This window comes from Apodemus sylvaticus, chromosome 22 (assembly GCF_947179515.1).
Source record: "Apodemus sylvaticus chromosome 22, mApoSyl1.1, whole genome shotgun sequence".
In the NCBI taxonomy this organism is placed as follows: Eukaryota; Metazoa; Chordata; class Mammalia; order Rodentia; family Muridae; genus Apodemus; species Apodemus sylvaticus.
Window position 1 is genome coordinate 50,508,200 of NC_067493.1, and position 21,024 is coordinate 50,529,223.

Sequence of the window (21,024 nt, forward strand, 5' to 3'; positions counted from 1 at the left end):
CCCGTATCATTTAATCAACACCAGAGGCAAAGGCAAAGCAGCAGAGCCTTGACTATTTCCTATAAGTCATTCAAGATAAGATGGAAAAAGTAAAGGTAAAACTACTTTCTACTGAAAGATTGATCAAAATACCTGGCATACAAGACGCTAACTATAAATATCTGATCACTGTCTGGTTTCAAGGCCATTATCTAGTCCTAGTTTACTGCTACTGTAAAATTAGGTACAATAAGTACAAATAAAAATGATTCTACCAATAAAATATATGAAAACGAAGCATTCATTGTGACACACAGCATGAACGTGGAGTCTTAATCCTTGCTGATCAAACGGCCATATTAGTTACACACGCACCACGCTTGTAAGAAGTTCAGCCAGCTCCTGATCAGGGCACGCTGCGGCTTCCCAGACACACACTGTTTAAAACAGCAGGGTCCTCCTGTGATTCCCACACAAAATGTTCAGGCCCTCACCTCACACAGCCAAAGCCAGCAATGCTGTGGGGCCACTTTTCTCAACACTGAACCCTGTGTGATTCATTACGGAGGCAGAATGGCAGAATGGCAGGACCCATCTGCAATCTTAGCACTTGGAAGGTGGAGACTGGGGTGACTTTAAGGTTTTCCAGGAGAAAGCAAGGATGAGTAGAACAACCACCTTAGACAATCACTTCTGTGTAACAAAGGTCACCTGCAGTACTGTATTAACATCTGTAACAGTGTCAGACAAGGTCATTCAATGCAGTAGAGATGGCTTCTGACACAAAAGCACCATCAGACACCTTTGCCCTTCGCACACAGACATCCTTTGTCCAAGGATGCTTTTCATTATAAACATCTACCAGGGTACTTTCTAAAACAAGCTAAAAATACAGTACCTGAAACAGCATAGAATATCTGAATTTGTCGGCTTTAGCTAAATATATCTCTGTAAATAGCATACTTCCTTATGAATAGCAAACACCAAAATAGCTTGTATTTAAACAAGTTCAAGATCAACTGTGGAAAAGAAAGTCATCTTAGAGACATCTTTCCAAGGCTCACGCCTCACTTCTCACAGGAAAGTCCCCCCAGAACACTATGTCAGGAAGCCTGCTTGCCGAACAAAAGCCTTTCATATTTAACTCAGAAAGGCATCTCGCCTCCTCCCCAAGCCCAGAAAATTGAAAAATAAAGGTAACTTGTAAAAATGAGGTATTCTGCACGTGCGAGAGAAAGAGGCTAACAGCAGACAGTTAGGCTCTAACTGCTGGCTTTCCGCTGCACACACTGCTTCAACACAAGAATGCTGGTCTTCATCCCGTGTATTCTTTCCTCAGTCAGACCAGTTGTGATGTGTAATCAACTCTAGACTGAAATGTGCTCGCTCTGTCACCACAAGCCCGGGCAGCCTTCACACTCAGTCCCACTACTGTAACAGCATGGACACTGCACCGTCGCGTGGGCAGTACAGAAGGCCTTCAGCTCAGCCCTAGACTGGCCACAAGGGTAATGTGCTTGGCTGAACTCACTGCCAGGGTCAAAACAAGACCCAATAACACAGACAATGCATTCGCCAACACTGAGTGTATGCGAGGGTATGTGGCCCAGAACTGGTAGGAAAGTCTAAAGAAAATCACTGAACACTGACCAGCTGTAGTAGATCCAAGAGAATATCTTCAGGTCACATTAGGGCATCAGCTCAGTCAGAAAATGACTCTGCGGTGAGTGCCAGAGATTGTATCTGCAAGGAAGCCTGGCTATGTGTCCTACCTATCAATGTGTCCCTTATGGTTCCCATACTTGAGACCAGTTATAGAAACCTTAGGGGCTAGTAATACTCATGGCTGAGTAGATTAAGGTCTCATTTCCAACTATAGAGGCATAAAACAAAATCAAATGGAAATGGTGCTTATAAATATGTTTCTAACTATTACTGCTAATAAACAGCATAGAGATCCACAAACCATGTCAGTCTCCCTTACCTCTAGCACAGACCGCAGACCCACTCAAGGCAGCCTAAGCACTACTTGCTGCCTCCTCCAGGTCTTTGTTGTCCACAGGCCTGGTGTTGCCCAACATGACAACAGATATGGAAGTGGAATGGAGAGGCCTCCTCCCATGAGCACAGCCAGAGCCTAGCTTGAGCAAGACACTTTAGACAAGCAGGCGAGAACAGTTATCAAGTACTTGTATCACGTTTTTATTGACCCAAAAGTAATTCATTTATCTTCCATCCTGTTGTCAACATGGAATCTGCTAGGTTCTGGGGATTATTCTAGACTAACTGGGTGTTGCAAGGCTACGCTCCAGTACTATCAGAGACGGGGCAAAAACAGAAATTTCTTCTATACTTTGGTTTGCAGATGGGTCAGCTACATTTAATGCAAAGACAGACCATGACAAAACTGACAAGATCCTGTATGCAGTCCTTGCTCACCCACAAAAATCTAAGCTCCTTCTGGAAACCCCTGTTTATGTGAGGGACACAAGCCCTTTCCTAATAAACCATAGTGAGACCAAAATGTCACTTGACTATGGCAGAGTTTGACTGTGACCAATTCTCACATATGCCTATGTCTCTAAAGCCCTTCAAAGCCAATAATCAAATACTCAATTATTTCTTGAATAGGCTTTTAGCTCCAGCAACATCTATGAAGTCTCCTGGTTTTCCAGTCATACACTTAAATTGGCCTCCCTGAACAAGGGCTACAATTTTATCCTTTTAATGTGCAACAATCCCAACTAAATTTGAAAAGTTTGATATGCAAAGACAAGCTTTTGAAAGAAAGAGGAAGCGATGGAAGGAGAGATAACCAAACAAGGCAATACTCAAAAATGCTGCGTAGTGATCACAAGACACCCCCACACACACACACACACACACACACACCACACTCCTCACCAAAATTATTCCCGTTCATGCATGAAATATAATTTACCTACTACTGCCAACTGACATCTAATCTGCTCCAAAGATAACTAAGCCTAAGTTAAAGGAGACTTTACAGGATGGAGAGTCAGCTCAGGGGAGAGAAGAGCTCGGTGCTCTCACAGAGGTTCCCAGAACCCACATCAGGAGGGCCTACAGCTCCATCTCTAAGAGACCCAATGCCCACACTCACGTGCACAAATTCACACACAGCCAAACACATGCACACACTTAGTTAAAAATAATAGAAATAATTTTTAAAAGATTTTTAATTGGGCTCACTGTATATAGTTTTCATGTCAGTTTAAAAAAATAGGCCACAGTATCTCTGCTTCCCAATAATAACCCCCAAATCAAAACTTTGAATTTTCTCCAAAGCAATAATCTTTATAATTTTGCCAATTGCTTAATTTTCATATCAGTGGAATACAATTCTTCTCTTCACATTCTATCTCACTACAATCTTGATATAAATGTCTCATTTTTCTTTTTAAAAAAACTAATTACATGGTTCAGTAAGTTGCCTGCAGTAACACTCTGATGTTATTTACAGTAGAAAGTTAAGACTTCAGCTTGCTCTCTCAATTTCAAGCATGTGTAGCTTAATAATTCTAGTTCACTGAATCTCTATTCTTCAAATTCTATGAAAGAATTTGAGTGGCTTTCTAACCATAATTTCACAATAAGACTTTGTTACTCTTTCAAGTCTTAATGTCACATCTCTTCAATATGTATAACTCATTGCATCAAATCTTTAAGCATATATGTTTACACAGTCATCATACAATGAAAACTATTACTACTTTGTAGCTTTGGCAAACTAATTCAGAACAAAATATAGGAAAATAGAACTATGATAACAATGTTTTAGGCTGGCTGTGATGACACACATCTTTAAGCCCCATCACAGTCAGGCCAGCCCTGACTACAGTCATTCTGGTCCACCCTTGTACTTATTCTCCTGTGGGTCTGTGCACAGCCCAGTGTGTGAGCCTCTTACACCTGTTAGTCTATAAATCCCTCTAACTAAACTCACAAATAGAAGCATTCATACAGCCAAATACCACTCATGAGGCCCCCTACTTTGACATGTGGTAGCAGTCTCAGTTCTACTTAGAGTGTACAAAAAGCTAAAACTACTGTCTTCTTAATACAACAATCTGGCTTTGCTACGAAATGCAGAAAAGGGACCAGCAAGATGGCTCAACAGGTAAAAGCCCTGTCCAAGCAAGCATGCAGACCTGCATCCAAGACCCAGAATCTGTGGTGGGAGGAGAGGACTTCTAACAGTTAGCCTCCAAGCTCTACCTCATGTCCAGAGTAGCACAGGCACACCCACAACATGTGCACACATACATAGATACATGTCCACAGTAGTACATGCATACCCATAACATGTACACGTGCACACACACACACACACACACACACAGAGAGAGAGAGAGAGAGAGAGAGAGAGAGAGAGAGAGAGAGAGAAGAGAAAGGGAAATTTATGGAAAATGCAGGTAAATTTCCTATAAGCATGTTACCTTTCCTACTGTGACATTTTTATTATTCCCCATTCCCCACTCAAACATTAAAACTAGAAAATAATTATCTCAGCTTGAAAGTTGTTGTTAATATTTGGCACTACCTGCTACCCAGAACAGAGTCGATTGCTTAGAAAATGCCAACGTGGACTTCTCATCGTCAAGCCCAGGGTTATTAGGTTACAATTCCAGCGTGACTGCTGTGTGTGCTAGCTCAGGTCTTTATTAACTTTAGCCTAGTAATCCAATTCATACGAAGAAACTCAGAGAATGACGGATTAAATGACTGAGCAGAGGCTCGCAGCTGGTAAGTAACTGTACTGGTAAGTAACCAAGCCTCCGCAATGGCCACCACCTTCCGTCACCTCACCACCTTCCCTCAAGGGCTCCAGATTCTTCAAGCATTCCAAGTACACCACTCCAGATCCAACACTGTCCAAAGGAGCACTCTCATCTCATCAGTAAAGGAAGCTACTTTACTGATGTGCACTCGTGGATACCGATACCGTGTACCAAAGCAGCTGCTTGGTATTTACTGTGGCTTGCCAGCAGTATGCTACAAAGTCACACCATAACAAGGTGCAAAACAGAACCAAAAAGGGAGTAACCATTTTACTGTTATAGCCCTAACACTCAGGACTCTAACATTTCTATTCCCCAAAATAAAGTAATTCTTTAATAGACTGACTGGGAAAGGAAGTGTTACACTCTCTCTATTCTATTGCAACCAGTGGGAACTCCGTTCCTCCCCCACCCACCCCGCCCAGCCCCATGACTCTCCTGACTACTCTACATACCACTATGCCACTCACTTTTCTAATTAAATTTCAAATATCTAATGCTTAAGTCATATAATTTACTTTCAGCCACTTTTACATGCAGAAGTGGACAATTTGTGTGACAGCGAAGAGGAGGAGACACTCAAGGACGTCACGACTGCTCAACGAGAGAGCACACACATCACAGCTCTCAAAAGGACAGAGCATAAACAAGACAACACTCCCCTACGCAAACACAACTGTCTGTTGGCAGTGTCAGACAAAGACGAGGTACGCAGCTTCGGCTCATGCCCAAGCTCACACCACAGTGTCCCCGCTGCCTCCTCCACCCCTTTCAATGGTCACCCTGTTGTCCTATCTAATTAAAATGTAGTGCATCTGCAGGAGGTGGTGCATGCCCCTAACCCTTGCACTCGGGAGGCAGAGGCAGGTGGATTCCTGTGAGTTCCAAGCCAGCCTGATCTACAGAGCAAGTTCCCAGTCAGCCAGACCTACAAAGTGAGACTTTGATTTCAAAACAGTTTCTATGATTTAAAACAAAACAAAAACCACTTTAAAATGCGTCAATCTTTGCATAATGCTTTGCCAGTGTAGTCTCAAATTAATGAACTGCATGTGTGACATGAAACAGGTAGGGAGGAGGAGCCTGTGCTTGCATGGGCTGCAGCTCTGTGACAAGCTAGTCTCCCAGGACAGCGCTCACCCTGCTGTTAGGACCGACCATTTGTTTTCTGATGTGTTACAAAGTGAAATTTTAAGACATCAGTAAGGAGAAACAAAACCAAAAACAGAGAAGAGCTGGAGATGGCTCAGCAGGGAGAGGTATTTGTCGCTAAGGTACCTGAACCTAAGCCTTAGGACACATGGTAAAGGAGACAGAACTCCCACAAGTTGTCCTGTGAGCTCCACAGCTATGCCATGATGTACATGCCCTCCCACAACAGATCAATCAGTGTTAATTTAAAATAGTTTTTAAGATTAAAAACTAAAGGAGGAAAAATGCTTAAAAATCCACACATGAAAAAACTAAAAGAATGCACTTTTTTTATATTCAAACAAACACAAATATAACAAGGACCACCTACCAGCTGGAAGCTCTCTTAGAGACTCTGAAAATCCAAACGGCAGGTGGTGTAAAGCTCTAGCTCTATCTCCATCGCCTACTAAGGTCTGGAGAGGGCCGTGGATGCTGGGAGTCTGCTGAGGAGCCACTGGGAAGCAACCTCACCCCACAGAGTGAACACACACGCAGCACCAGGGAAGAGGTTAGCAGCCTGTTAGCTCAATTAGTCCACTGTGCTGTACTGCCCCCTAGCTGCTGCGGCAAGATACACCACCAACAGGAGGAAGGAAAAAAAAACAAACAAATAGGGCTGCCAACAAGTTTCAAGAATTTGGCAGGAAATCCTTTAGGCAAATATAGAACCTTTAAAACAGACCCACAAGAATACACTGGAATTTGTTTTATGTCTTCCCATAATAAATAATAAGAACATAAACTAACAAAACATCTCAGCAATGCCTGCAACATTTCAACCACAAATTAACTAGAGCAGGTTAAGTTCTAAAGCCAGGGGAGAAGAGCCAGCACTCCCCACGGAGATGTGTGCTAGCCAAGCAAGGTGTGCAGCCGACACGCAGCTCCATGCCACACGGCTCGGACTTGGAGTTCGGGCTGCACAGCAGTGTGGGAAGGCCTGCCTCCAAAGACAGAATGGAGGCTGGAATGCATCCTGACTTAGAAAAGGCTGAAGGATAAGAATGAGAAAACTTGGCTAAAGGAATGGAAAACTACTAGTAATATTTTCTGCTACTGTAAATGTATGGTAAATATAAAAAAGTTTAGACTAAGAAAGATTTTTCATTAATTCAAAGTATCCAGGTGTAAGATGAAAATTGAAGTCAAAATTTAGTTTGTTAAAAATTAGTATTTCTGGAATTAGTAAGAGAAATAAACTGAGATAGTTTATAGAAACTTATCTTTCACCAAAACAGTATCAAAGATCAATTTGAGATTTGTCCAGTAAATGGTACATTAGACTTCTGCATTTTCAATTTGCAAACAAAGAGTTGAGCTGGCAAAGTCCAATGAGAAAAAACAATTTCCGTGCATACAGCTATCTTACTAGTTACTCACAATTCACTATTAATTTTAAAAACAGGGGCAGAGCCTTGTCTCTACCCAGACACTGCAGGCTGCGTACACAGTATTCTAACAGTATGATTTCAGAGGCCAGAAGGACCGGGTGGTGAACCCCTGTATCCCAGAGGTTTATTGCAAGAGGCTGAGCCACAAGTTCTTCAAGTTTAAGGTTACATATTGACTCTGTCCATAAATAATAATAAAATAGACTTAAGGTGATTTTACAAGATTCTAGTTTTCAGTATTACTGGGGAAAAACAAGAGAGTTTTAAAAAAGGGAAGTGTGGGGACAGAGAGGAGGAGGGGAAGTAGGGATACTCTTTTGACAAACATACTGTTTACTGAATGCTTGCGATCTCTGTTTTAAGCAACTCTTAAATATAAATTTCAAAATTTACAATTGTTCAAAGCAAACACATGCAATCATTGAGGGGACAGGGAAGGGGTCCTTACCCTGCAGCTCAGGATGGATCACTCCCACCAGGTTGGGCTCGTCTCCCCACCAGAATATCCAGAGCTCTTTGCAAGCGGGCTTGACATCACGACGCCATACACACAGCAGGTTGGCTTGCAGACAGCGGATGAAACTTAACAGGATTGGATCATCTTGGGCTGGGGCTAAAATTATGGGTCCACAGTCCCCGTGCCCTCCAAAATTGTACCTACGCCATTTGATTCCTGTGAGTTCAGCCTGGAAAACAACAAAAAATTTGCAATAGTTTTGGTTTTTTCCTTTTACTCACAGACCACTAAAGCAAGTTCCAACAGAAAGACCACGCTGATAAAATAGGCATTTAGATCTTTTAGATCCAACTTCACGAAACAGACAAAGAGCACACACACATCTGCCCTTCTAGGCTTGCAGATACTGTGTCAGAACAAACTAATCATATATGCTAATAACAAGATAAAACAAGCTGGTAATCATTATGTGCTGTTGGAACATTTTTATTATGACCATTAACTAGGTACCCATATTTTTTAAATAGTATCTTCAATTATTACTTCCTATCTAATTCACAAATTATACTTATTTTAAAACCAAATAAGAGGGTAAAGAGATTGCTCAGTCAGCAGTTAAGAGCACCAGCACTCATGGAGAGGACCACAGTTAGATTCCCAGCACCACATAGTGGCTCACAGCCTTTCTTAACTCTGATACCAGAAAAGCCGGTGCCCCTTCTTCACGGCTATGGGCACAGGACACACCTGGTGAACACGCACACATGCAGGCAAAATTCTTGTACATATTAAAATTTTGTAAATATTTTTATAAATAAATAAAACAGTAAGATTTTCAATAACTGTTGAGGCATGGTGGCCCATGCCTTTAATCCCAGCACTCAGGAGGTAGAACAGTGGATCTCCTGTGAGACTGAGGCCAGCCTAATCTATAAACCAAGTTTCAGGACATCTAGAACTATGTAGAGGGACCACCTCAACAACAAAAGTCCAAGTTAATTGTTCCTAACACAAAAACCTGACATTGAAACTCTTTCTAAATCCAAACTTGGAAGCACTTGAGATTCACTTCAGGGAAGGCAAGCCAGTGTAGCATATGTCAACAGCCCTGAATCTGAACAGCTACAATCTGAAACATCTGGTCCAGAGGAAGGGGTTCTCTGGTTGTAGAAGACATAGCAAGGAATTCCCACTCCCCCACCCACCCGCACCCCCACCTCAGCAGCCAGTTCAGGAGGTGGGAGTTTTCACCAGGGCAGGACAGGCTGCCTGGACTCCTCCTCGGGAAGTAGCTGCTAACACAGCTGAGGCTTGTTACTTAGCATGCAGCACAGAGCCTTGCCTCCTTAGCAAGGCTCTGCTGTGGGCAGGGCTTTTTATTCTTAAACACATTTTAAAGCACAGAACTTCAAACAAGAAAGTAGAGACTGTGTGTTCCTGAAGCTTAGTCTGATGAACTGATCCGATGAACTGAACAGAACAGCAAGGATGCTTCATCACAGGGAGCGCGGGGCTCCTTACTTACTAGCTACAACTGGGACCGTGCGCTGGACCAGAGCAAAGCTGCCCGGCCACAGGCCTGTGCCCACGTGCCCCACCCCTTCATTTCCTCTCCCACAAAGCCAGTAGTTTTTATGGACAAATTCTTTAAAACAGACACACCACAAGGGCAGAAAAGTAACCATCTGCAACCCAACTGGGACTATCTCCAAGCGCTTAAACAGCTGACACACTGGTCTCCATTAAGCAAGCTGCACTTGCCTCCTAAATACTGGGACTAAAGGTGCGGGACACCATGCCTGGCATATTTTCCTTAAGCAGCATGGTATCCCCAGTATTTACATAGCATTTACAGGCAGGCAGGCAGGCAGGAAATTGAGTCTTAAAGACCATCCTAGGTCCATGCAAACACTGCGTTTATAGATGGCCCAGGGATCTGAGGCAGGGCAGGCAGGCCATCCTGACCCAAGGACAGTTTGCGAGCTCTCTGAGTTCTCCCAGGCCGAGGAAGTGACTATGCCCAGGGAGGCTCTCCTCTTCCCGATGCCACACCCACACTCTTGTCTTGTTTTCTGTTCAAGCCCCCATGTTTCTTCTTCTTCTCTTTTTTTTTTTTTTTTTTTTTTTTTTTTTTTTTTTTTTTTGGTTTTTTGGAGACAGGGTTTCTCTGTATAGCCCTGGCTGTCCTGGAACTCACTCTGTAGACCAGGCTGGCCTCGAACTCAGAAATCCGCCTGCCTCTGCCTCCCAGAGTACTGGGATTACTTACTGGCGTGTGCCACCACTGCCCGACATGTTTCTTCTAATAAAAGTAATAACTCTGTGCTTTAATCAGAAAGCTTAACATTAATTTCTAAATGTCAAAGGAGATAAAGTAAAAAACAGAGTAGTTCAAGTTGGAGATGATATGGAGAACACTCATCATTTAAGCAAGAACCCTGAGCAGGAGAGGACTGGGAGAGAGCTCAGGCACCAAGCACACAGTACAAATCACTATGACAGGGACCATGTTTCAAGTGTAGAAAATTAGGGCCCAGAAGAGCCCTGCACACTGGCTGAGTCTGCCCTCAGGAAAGCTAGCACAGACACTCACTAGCACAGAGCACCTTCACCTGTAACCAACCTTGCAGCTCAGCAGGCAAATATCTGGCTGATTCCAAAAGGCTCTCAAGCCCAGGCTTTTGCACTAACTTCCTGTGTGCCCACTCTCTCAGTGGTAGAGGGAAGCCACTGTCACCTGCTGTGCTCTTTACAAAGTTGTCCATGCAGCAGTGTGCTGTAAGCTCCACACAGCACTGCCTGCCACAGGCTCTGTAACTAGTCAGCCAAAGGAACTGGGAAACTTCCAATTATTTCAAAACATTCAGTCCCTTGCTTTAAAAGGGACTTGCTTTAGGTTTAAAGCTAAAATTAAGTATTAATAAAATTCTACCTTGATAAGCCTTGACACCTAGCAGATGACTATGATAAAGCCAACACTGTGGGGGTTGGAGTAGGTGCTTTCAGTCCTGGCTCAGTGTCTAGTAAGAGCAAGGCTCAAGACCCAGCACCCTGTCCCGTAGTCGCTGCTATCTCCCAGGGGCATGGAGGGGATGGAAGGTCCGTCCATCTCTGCCCACTAGGCCCTGGCGGTCCACTGCCTCCTCTCAGCCCCAGAGCAATAGAGCAGTGGGCCTTGGAAGAAACCTCAGAAAGGAAACTGAGCGATCCTGGGGCCCCAGTCAGCATGGGCTCTTGATTACTGAGACAGCTCTCCAGCCACTCTATTATTTTAACCTTTCATTTATTTAAAGTATAAAGAGTGCAGGGAAGTGAAGGAGCAGTGTGTGGAGGTCAGCTCTCTCCACACGTGGGGTGGGTGGGCCAGGCTTGAACAGGCTCTTGGCTCCTCAGCAAGCCCTTTTCCCTGCTGAGCCATCTTGCTGGCTCAGTTTCCCCCATTTCTGACAAATGCCTAACTCTAAGACTTTTCTTTTCAAAGTCTTGACTCAGCACTGAACCTACTAGTGGCACAAGTGCAGCTCTGGAGAGGCAGGCCGCTGAAGGCCCAGAGCTGCTGAGCAGAGGCCTGGGAATACTGCAGGGCGGACTGCTCACTGAGCATGAGTGGTCACAGGCTCAAGCCCTTACTATCCAAGAATCTTGTTTGGAACAAACCTTTAAGCATTTTGATATTCAAATTTCCTAGCTATATATTTATGTTAAAAGAATAAACAAATGCATAATTTGAGATAAGTTCTAAAAATACAAAACCAAAAAGGTAGACTTTAATATTCAAGGAGCAAAGGTGGTCATCCCGTGGGAGCAGCTGCAGCACACGGGGAGCCTGAGTCCACTGGGCACTTGAGGCCTTCCCGCCTGCCTCAGGCCTTCCAGCCACATAGCTCAAGAAGTTAAGACTCCTAACAGTTAAATAATTCATCCATAACCACAAACCTGGCATATGACAGGTCCCAAACATAGCTACATTGAAACCACAACTGAATTTGAAACATAAATTCTTTCCATTCTGCCATGCTCTTTCATGGGGCTAATGTTAAAAATGAGCCCTGGAGGATTAGAAACTCAGACAAAGAAAGCACCATGGGCTCAATTTAGCAATGACTGGAGCTCATGGCCACACTCTCTAATCTAAGAATGTTCATGGCTTTTTGTGTAGTCTTCCTAGGGCAATAAAAACAATTCATAAGAGTGGTCACACCATCTCAAGGATCAAGAGTCTCAGCTACTTACTGCCACAGGCATCTACACACAATCACTGGCGGAAAGTATACTTCTTGGAGGATATGTATTTCTTTTTAAAGAGACTACCTGCTCTTAACAGAAAGAGGGGATGGACAAAGTGCTCAGAAGAGACTACGAAGGTTTCTGAAAGAGGAGCTGAGCAGGTGGGACAGCTGCCGTGAGAAGAGGGCCACGCAGCGGCTGGCAAGGATGCTAAATGAGTAGATTCAAACAGACCCAAGAGCAACGCCCTTCCCACACCCTACCCACGACGTGGAGACTCTATTGATTCTTAGTCTTATTCCTTAGGTACAGTGTGTTCAAATAGCTCTTGCTTTTCACACTAGATGTCTCATAGCCAACATCATATATTTGCAACATGGCCCCAGAGTTAAAACTAGATTCATTGGTCCTAAAGCAGAATAAAACCTACAAATGTGTTGTTGGTATGAACAAACCAAGGTTTACCACTCCAGATCGAACACTGCAGGAGATAAGAAATACAGGTTGTGGGCCTGCTCTCTCCACAACAGCCTCCAAGATGCCAGGAAGCCTACTCCACCCTAGGGTGCCTCAGCTTTAGGAGCTATAAAGTGCTATGGCTGACCTACATACAATAAATGAGCTCATCTCCTGCCCCAAACTAATTACATCTCACTGGCAAAAGCAACTTGTAAATTACACAAACCCTTATCAGACATCTCAGAACCATCAGTGACAAAATTTCCAGAAGATCTCAGACTTAAGAAACCTACTGGGCTGAAGTGGAGGAAGGAACTCAGCGGTCCAGCATTTGCTGAGCATGTGCAAGGCCACAGGAGGCGGACAGCATGCATCTCTTACTGCCAACATAAGTGCCCTAGAAAGTCTCAAGTGCCTCTGCCCTCTCCCTACTGTGACAGAATTACTACTCTAGCAGATTAGGAAAATACAGTAAACACATTAAATCACCTCACAGATCAAAGCCAGGAAAGAAAAACAAATGTTGCATATAATGGAAAGCTTTTGTTACAATGTAACTAATCGGCTCCAGGTAAGAATGGCAGAGTAAACACACACACTCTCTCACTCTCACTCTCTCTCTCTCTCTCACACACACACACACACACACACCTCTGACACACACACACACCTCTGCTTCTGATCTCTTTAAACCACACTAAGCATCAGTGAAGAAACTTGTTTCTTTGGGCTATTTTCTCCCTGTAACTACAGACACAACTGCAGGCCAAGACAAGAAAGAGCATCTGCGTTTCAGAACCCTGTGGAGCTGGTGCTCAGGAGGACAGATGTGGCCCTGAGTAACAAACCCCAGAGACAGAAAGGTGGGATGCAAGCCACTGGCCTTAGGAGATGTGGACACCAGCACCACCTCTTTGAGGGGTGAGAAGAGAAAGAGATACAGTAAGAAAATAGGTTGAAGCCTGCTGACCAGGCCTGAGAGATTGAGACATTCTCGAGCTGCATCCCAGGAAAAAACAACAACAACAACAAACAGAAGAAACTTCTCCAAAGACAGAGGCTACGGAGGAGGCAGGGGCTATGCTTTGGAGGGTAGACTTGTAAGTATACAAGGATGAGGTGACACAGCATGTGTACACTACAACTCACACTCCATCACACCATCACAGCAGCCCAACACTGACTGCCTACACCACCTCGGCTCAGTTCCTACTGTGCCCACAAAGCCTTCTCTCATAGACACATGATGGGTGAAACTACTTTCAGTAACATCCGCACGCTTAGCTCAACTATCTCTGACTGGTCGTTTGCATTGGAATGGCCTCCACAGACACACGGGTTTAAATACTTGGGAGAGCATCTTAGGAGGTTTGGCATTATGGGAGGAAGAAAGTCACTGGGGGTGAGCTCTGAGGTTTCAAGTGCTCAAGCAAGCCAAGCCCAGTGTCTGTCTGTCTGTCTGTCTCTCTCTCTCTCTCTTCCTGCTGCATGCTGAACCCAAAGTAGAACTCTTTCTCCAGCACCATGTCTGCCTGGATGCCGCCATGCTTCCCAGCATGACCTGTAAGCCAGCCCCAATTAAACGCTTTCCTTTCTAAGAGTTGCCGTGGTCATAGGGTCTTTCCACGGCAGTAGAATCTAAGACACTCCCTATTTTACTCAATTACAATGTTTGACTTTAAAACTTGCTGTTTGAGTCCTTGAGTTTCTTTTGGGTTGGTTTGGTTTGATTTCTAACTGTGTGTGTCTGAGCAAGTAAGTGCAGGTGCCCTCAGTGCACACTGGCTAGAGTGAAAGAGAGGTCAGTAGCTGCCTGGTGGATGCTGGAAATGGAGCCCCAGCCCTCAGAGAGAGCAGCATTCACTGCTCACAGCTGTGCCATCTGTCCAGCCCCACTAATGTCAGTTTCATAAAGAATTGCTCAATCAAATGCTGGCTGGGGATTAAGGATAGAATTCCCAACAATTTATGAAATAGTCCTAAATACACTTCTGCCATCTTGTACCACATATTTATACAGAGTGGCATTCTCAGCACTGAAAACTATAAAATAAAAGTGTATCAGCTCTACCTCCTGCAGCACTTCAGATGGTTCTGCCAAGATTTCATTCTTCGTAAAAAAAAAAAAAAGAAAAGAAAAGAAAGAAAGAAAGGAAGAAAGAAAGGAAGAAAGAAAGAAAGAAAGAAAGAAAGAAAGAAAGAAAGAAAGAAAGAAAGAAAGAAAGAAAAAAGAAAGAAAAGAAATGAAAGAGAAAAAAGTATGCCCACCTCATTAGTATGGAAATTTGCTTTCTTCTTTAATAAGTAGTAAAATTATAAGCATACCAAATAATTATTTTCAAGTAAATATATGATTTGGTTTGGGTTTGGGGAGAGTGCATAGGTTTTGGTTTTTGGGGGGTTGTTTGGTTGATTTGATTTTAGAATTTCTTAGTTATTAGTAAATGTTTGACCCATCTTACATATATCTGTATGTATAGGATCACATACAAATTTCTCCAGCAAAATATAATTGAGAAAAAGTTTAAGAAAACAAAGAGAAGAACTTTAAGAAGGAAGAAAGGCCACACCCACGGAAGGCAGAGGCGAGCAGTCTGGTCTACAAAGTGAATTTCAGGACAGCAGGACAACCGGAGCTACATAGTGAGGCCTTGTGTTTAAAGAAAAGAGGAGGAGGAGTACGATGAGGAGGGAGGGGAGAAAGGGGGAGGGAGGGGATAAGTGACAATGGAAAAAAAAGCCATCAGAACTTAGTAAATAGTTCTGACATCTATTAACATGAACACAATGTTAATCCTGAATCTAAACTAACCCAAATCACCATTTGGTACCAATTACGTTGGTAAAGTACAGATGAAAGTGTGTGTTCTCAATGTAAGTGGTAGAAAGAACAAGCTAAATCATGAAACATTCCTTGGTGTTTAGAAATAATAAGGAATTAATTAATGGCAAAGCATGTGCCTCGGAAGCAGGTAGGAAGGGCCTACAGGTTTAGCAGTCTTGCTGACCAGGGGCTGCACCCCAGCTGCTATGCATGCACTTCCCAAGTTCTCACTATGCTCCAGGGCTGACTTCCAGTCATTCTGCAGCTCACACAAGCCTAGAACTTTCAATCCTCCTCCTTCAGCCTCTGGCAACCCCATACCCAGTCTGGCATTCACATAAAAACTTAACTCTGCTTGAAAACAAGGAAAATAAAATTTAAACAAAAATTATCAAAATGTAGTAGAAAATTTAACTACTGCAAAGTTATTCCTCACAAATTCCTAAACTTCAGGATAATTCAGTGTCCCATAAATTGTAATGCAAAAGCCAAAAATGTACTAATTATTACTATTATTTTAAGATTTATGTGTTTGTATGGGTGTTTTGCCAGCATGTATGTCTGTGTACTATTTGCATGCCTAGTGCCCTCAGAGGCCAGAAAGTATCAGATCCCTGAACTAGAGTTACATATGATTGTACATAATGTGAGCCCCGTAAATGCTGGGACCTGACCAAGTCTCAAGTCCTCTGCAAGAGCTGCGAGTGTTGCCAACCGCTAAGCCATCTTTCCAACCCTCATTCTTTTTAAGACAAGGTCCCTCCCTTTCTGTAGCCCAGGCTGTCCTGGACTCAGAACACAGCTAAGGGAGACCTTCAATTTCAGGACTCTTCCTGCCTCTGCTCGTGGAGTACCGAGTTCAGAGGCCTGAGCTCCCGAGGTTATTTACTCACTCTGTGTTACTGCTGTCCATTTTCTTCTCCGTTTCGGCTTACAGAAAACCCAGCTAGGCAAGCAGACACTTGTAGCTACATGCTCCCTCCCATATGGCTGGGCTCAGGCCTCTCCTAGCTGCACCACTAATGCTGGCCCAGAATGCTTTCTTCAGAGCATCTGGCGACAAGATAGCTAGATCTAATCAGACTGTCTATGTCCATGTCCTGAGAAATACACTATAATACATACAATGGAGAATTCAGTACAAAAAAAGGTGACTTTTTTAAACTTTATTTAATGTTTGAGTGTTTTTGCCTGCATGTATGTTTATGCATCATGTGCATGCTTGGTGCTACAAAGGCCCAAAGAGGACAACGGGTCCCCGAAAACTAGAGTTACAGGTGGCTGTGAATCCTCGAGGATGCTAGGAACCAAGGAGCCATCTCTTCAGCTTTAAAAAGTGATCTCTAGGGGCTGGAGAGATGGCTCAGTGGGTAAGAGCACCGACTGCTTTTCCAAAGGTCATGAGTTCAAATCCCAGCACCCACATGGTGGCTTACAACCATCTGTAAAAAGATCTGACACCCTCTTCTGATGTCTGAAGACAGCTACAGTGTACTTACATATAATAAATAAATAAATCTTTAAAAAAAAAAAGTGATCTCTAACATACATACTTACTAATTCAAAACTTTTTCTCTTTATTATAATTTTCTTTTAATCACTTAGTTTGCTAATACTAACTCAAAGTGAACAATAAAGACTGGGAAGGTAGTCCAACAGATGAAGGCGCTGGTCACCAAGACTGATAACCCAAATTTGACCCCCAGAATCAACACATAGAAGGAAAGAACTGAATCCTACAAGTTGTCCCGACCTCTACAAATGCACACATGAAGGCACACACATGCACACATGTGCACACACGCAAATAAATTAAAAATGTTAAAATGTTTATGATAAAAATGAATTATAAACTTAATACGAACAAATTCCTAAGCATAAGAACTATTTAGTGTCCCATAAATTGTGTTTAAACACCAAAAGGCTGCTTATATGCTTTTGATTTATGTATGTGTAGCCAAGTGCTGATACATATGTAGATATGTGAGGGCATGCACACATGTGTGCACATGTGTTTAGAGGTCAGAGATCAGCCTCAGGTGTCACCCATCTTCCCGCCTGAAACTTAACATGGTACAGTTGGGCTAGGCTGCCCTGCCTCCCCAGCTCTGGGATTACACATCTGCATCAGGCCCAGCTGTTTACATGAGCTATTGGGATCACACTAAGGTTCCTCGTGTTTGTAAAGCATGCATTTTACCCACTGAACCATGGAGCAGGGCTGGCCTTGGATTCACATCAGCATACGAGAGTAAAGTGGATTCAGAAGTGTGCTTTGTCAATAGAAGTTTCAACACAATTAAATCTTACGACTTCGTTTCTTTCTAGTCCCTTGTCTACCATCTATGCACACTAAGTACAGTGCTCACAGAGGCCAGCAGAGGGCATCAGCTCCATGAAACCGGAGTCACAGGCAGTCCTAAGCCACCCAAGGACGAGGTATGGAACTAAACTCAAACTTGTGAAAAAGCAATGCATGTTCTTAAAACACTGAGCAAACAAGGTTTTCTGTTAACTAAATAATGCTTCCTTTAAAATAATTATTTTGGGATACAGGCTCTTACTGTATAGCCCTGGCTTCCCCAGAGATCAGCCTGCTTCTGCCTGCCAAGTACTGGGATTAAATGTGCATCACCTAGCCTAGTATGTTAAATTACGTTAATAAAATGTAATGTCTAGGTTCTATACAACAGTTCTGTTTTGCTTCTAACTACTAGTGCCACACTTTGAAAAGAATATAGCAAAACATTCCTGTTGTTGCCAGGCAAAGACTCTTGAGAGTGAGGAACCATAAACACTCTCTTGCCAGAGGCTACCTAGCTCCTGTACAATCCTCTCAAGCAGACTGAGACAGAAGCTAAGATATAGTAAAGAATAAATCACAACGTTACAAAGAGTTGAGCAAACCTAAGTGTAGCTGTGTGAATAAGGTGCCAAGGACTGATGTGGGAGGTAAACTAGGTCTGCTCACCACAGACAGCAGACTGCTGGTGTTTATAAAGTTTTATTAGCACACTGCTATGCTCATATATTCACATATTGCTGGTGGCCACTTTCCCAGTTTGACCAGACAGACCATATCCTGAAATAATTACTCTGTGATAACCTCTGAACTATGACGGCATCCACAAAGAAGTGAAACATTTAAAACACAGATGGGGCAGAAGATGACTTAGCAGCTAAGAGCACGGGCTGCTCTCGAAAAGGACCAGGTTCAATTGCCAGCATCTACACGGGAGCACATAACTGTCTGTAATGACAGTTCTAGACAGATACAACATCCTCTTCTGGCCTCCAAGGGGCTGTTTACACATGGTACACAGACCTGTATGCATGCAGAACACCCATAAACATATTACTAATTAATTCATTAATACTTAATATCTTTGTGAATGACATCCTAATTCAAAGGATTAATTAATTAATTAAAATTAAAGTAAGGTTCACCTGACTTGTTCCCCTACCATAAATAAGCAGAAAACGGGGCAAAAAATAAAGTAAAATTTCCATATTCAGACTTTGGTCAATGGGTAGTACAAAGCTAGGCTCCCTGAGAGAAGGCAAACAGGTGATGAAGGGTTTCTAAAAGTTGAAGGCCCTGGAATCTGACATAGATAACAAGAAAGAAGACAATTTATTATGTAGGAAATCCATGTTATAGGGGCTCTCTGGAAACTTCCTAAGCATCAAACTGTCTACTGAACAGAGTCAGTAAGGCCAAAGACTATCTAGAGAAGCCACTCTGGGCTGCAACAGTTAACAGTGGTACACACTGACTGGAGGGCAGTGTTCATAAGCAGGAAGCCAGTCCTAGCATAAAGACTACACTAACAAACAGGCAAGCCTCACAAAACAACAGTAAGGCAGCTACTGGAAGCAGTGTAACCACCATCAACACAAATATAATCACCAAAGGAAGAACAGCACAGGCTCACAAGACCTGGACATCACACTGTGCAACAGTCGAAGGGAGGGAGGAAGGGAAGGAGGGGAGGGGAGGGGAAGAAGGAAAGAAGGAAGGAGAGAGGGACGGACAGACTGATGGATGGATGGACGGACAGACCCCCATTACTAGGACAGGAATCAATGAAGAGAGCCAAAAATTAAAAGAATGTAACTAACAGCACTTTAAAAACAACGGTCATAAAAGTAGTCAATAATTTAAAGAAAAATACAAACATACACCCCAGAAAAGTTGCTATTTAAAAGTCAAGTACACCAAGTATGAACTGAGAAGCTTGCAGAGTATGTTCATCCCCAAAGGGTGGGGAGTGGGCTGGGCACGAGAATGTGGCTCAGTGTGGACTGTCTGGATTAGATGCAGGAGGACCTCAGTTCAAACCCCGGAAAGTGGAGGAGACACTGACAGAAGTTAGTCCTGAAAGCAAGTACAGGAGCTCAAGCAGACTACAGAATTGTAAAGCTAATCAACAAAGCTGAAGAACAGACGCCAACAATCCACAAGATCACACCACAAGATCAAGATCCCAGATGGGGGGTGCAGTAAGCACTGCACAAAGGCTTTCTGAATGACACCCACATTATCTATCAATTTTATGAAAACAATCCATCTCTAATTTAAGGGGGTTAGTGAACCATCAGCAGCATAAACACAGAAAACCACATCAAAATAAAATTCTTGAATACAATGACAAATGCAAATTCTTAAAAGTTGTCCAATAAAGTTATTACATAGGAAAAAAACAGAAATAATATTAAATGCAGAGTGATCAGAAGACATGCAAGGTGGCGGCTAGGGTATTTTCTGCATGACAGCGCTTGGGCCGAGTAAGGCCTTGGCATTGCATGCCCAGCAGAAAGGGGAGGGATATGAAAACCAGAGAACTTTGCAAAGACACACTAAAAGAGAAAAACAGATCACCAAAACCTGCAGGTGTACATGTGTGCATGTGCGTGCACGCACTGCATATTTAAAAATCTATTTCCTTTAAAAGGGTAAATAGAGCTAAGGATGGTGGCACATGGCACATGCCCTTGGTCAGAGCACTTGTGAGGCAACAGCAGGCAGCTCTCCAGCCAGCACTATATATATAGTGAGACCTAGTTTTAAACAAAGTGAAAGGAAATGGGCAGGAGAGCTACCTCAGTGTTAGAGCATATACAGTTCCTACTGGGGACCCAGCACACACATCAGACGCTCAACCTCTCCAGTAACTACAGTCCCAGGAGATCTGATGCCTTCCTCGCCCCACCTCCCTCCCCCCGCCCAATGGCCTCCTTGGACACCTATACCCATGTGTACATACCCCTCCCCTCACAGACATGTATACACACATGCATGTAGTTAAAATATTTTAAAACAACATTTTAATGGGGGTAAAATACAGAGTAATTTTTGGATGAACAGAACTTAATTTTTTTTATAGTAGAATAAACATGTTTTTCAAAAGTTCTTCAGGTGAAAAAAAAGATACCAGTAAAAACATCTAATGTCAGAGAATATATAAACACATAAAGTTAAGAAACAATAAAAAAAAGTACAATGATGCAAAAATGAATATTCACTATAAGAGTGTTAGTTCCTTAAATAACATTAAAGCCAACTCCTAGAGTGACCATTACTAAGTAAAGAAGGAAATGCTGCAATTAAAAAGTCAGTTCTGTTGAGAGTCATGGCACATGCCCATAAGCCCAACGCTGGGGGGAGGGATAATGGAGCCCATGTCCAGA

At 43.1% G+C, this 21,024-nt stretch overlaps 1 protein-coding gene across 5 annotated transcripts in view; it reads right to left on the bottom strand.

The window, feature by feature from the left end:
• Positions 1-21,024, bottom strand: part of Med13l (mediator complex subunit 13L) — a 206,946-nt gene that overhangs the window by 163,105 nt on the left and 22,817 nt on the right. For 3 of the 5 annotated variants that reach the window (XM_052168512.1, XM_052168513.1, XM_052168511.1), the window contains exon 2: positions 7,815-8,052. The exons of 1 other annotated variant lie outside the window; for it this stretch is intronic. In XM_052168512.1, coding sequence (XP_052024472.1) covers positions 7,815-8,052 — 238 coding nt within the window. Of the gene's footprint in view, positions 1-7,814; positions 8,053-21,024 lie in introns of those variants that run through there. One more of the 5 variants, XM_052168515.1, reaches the window with a different exon arrangement.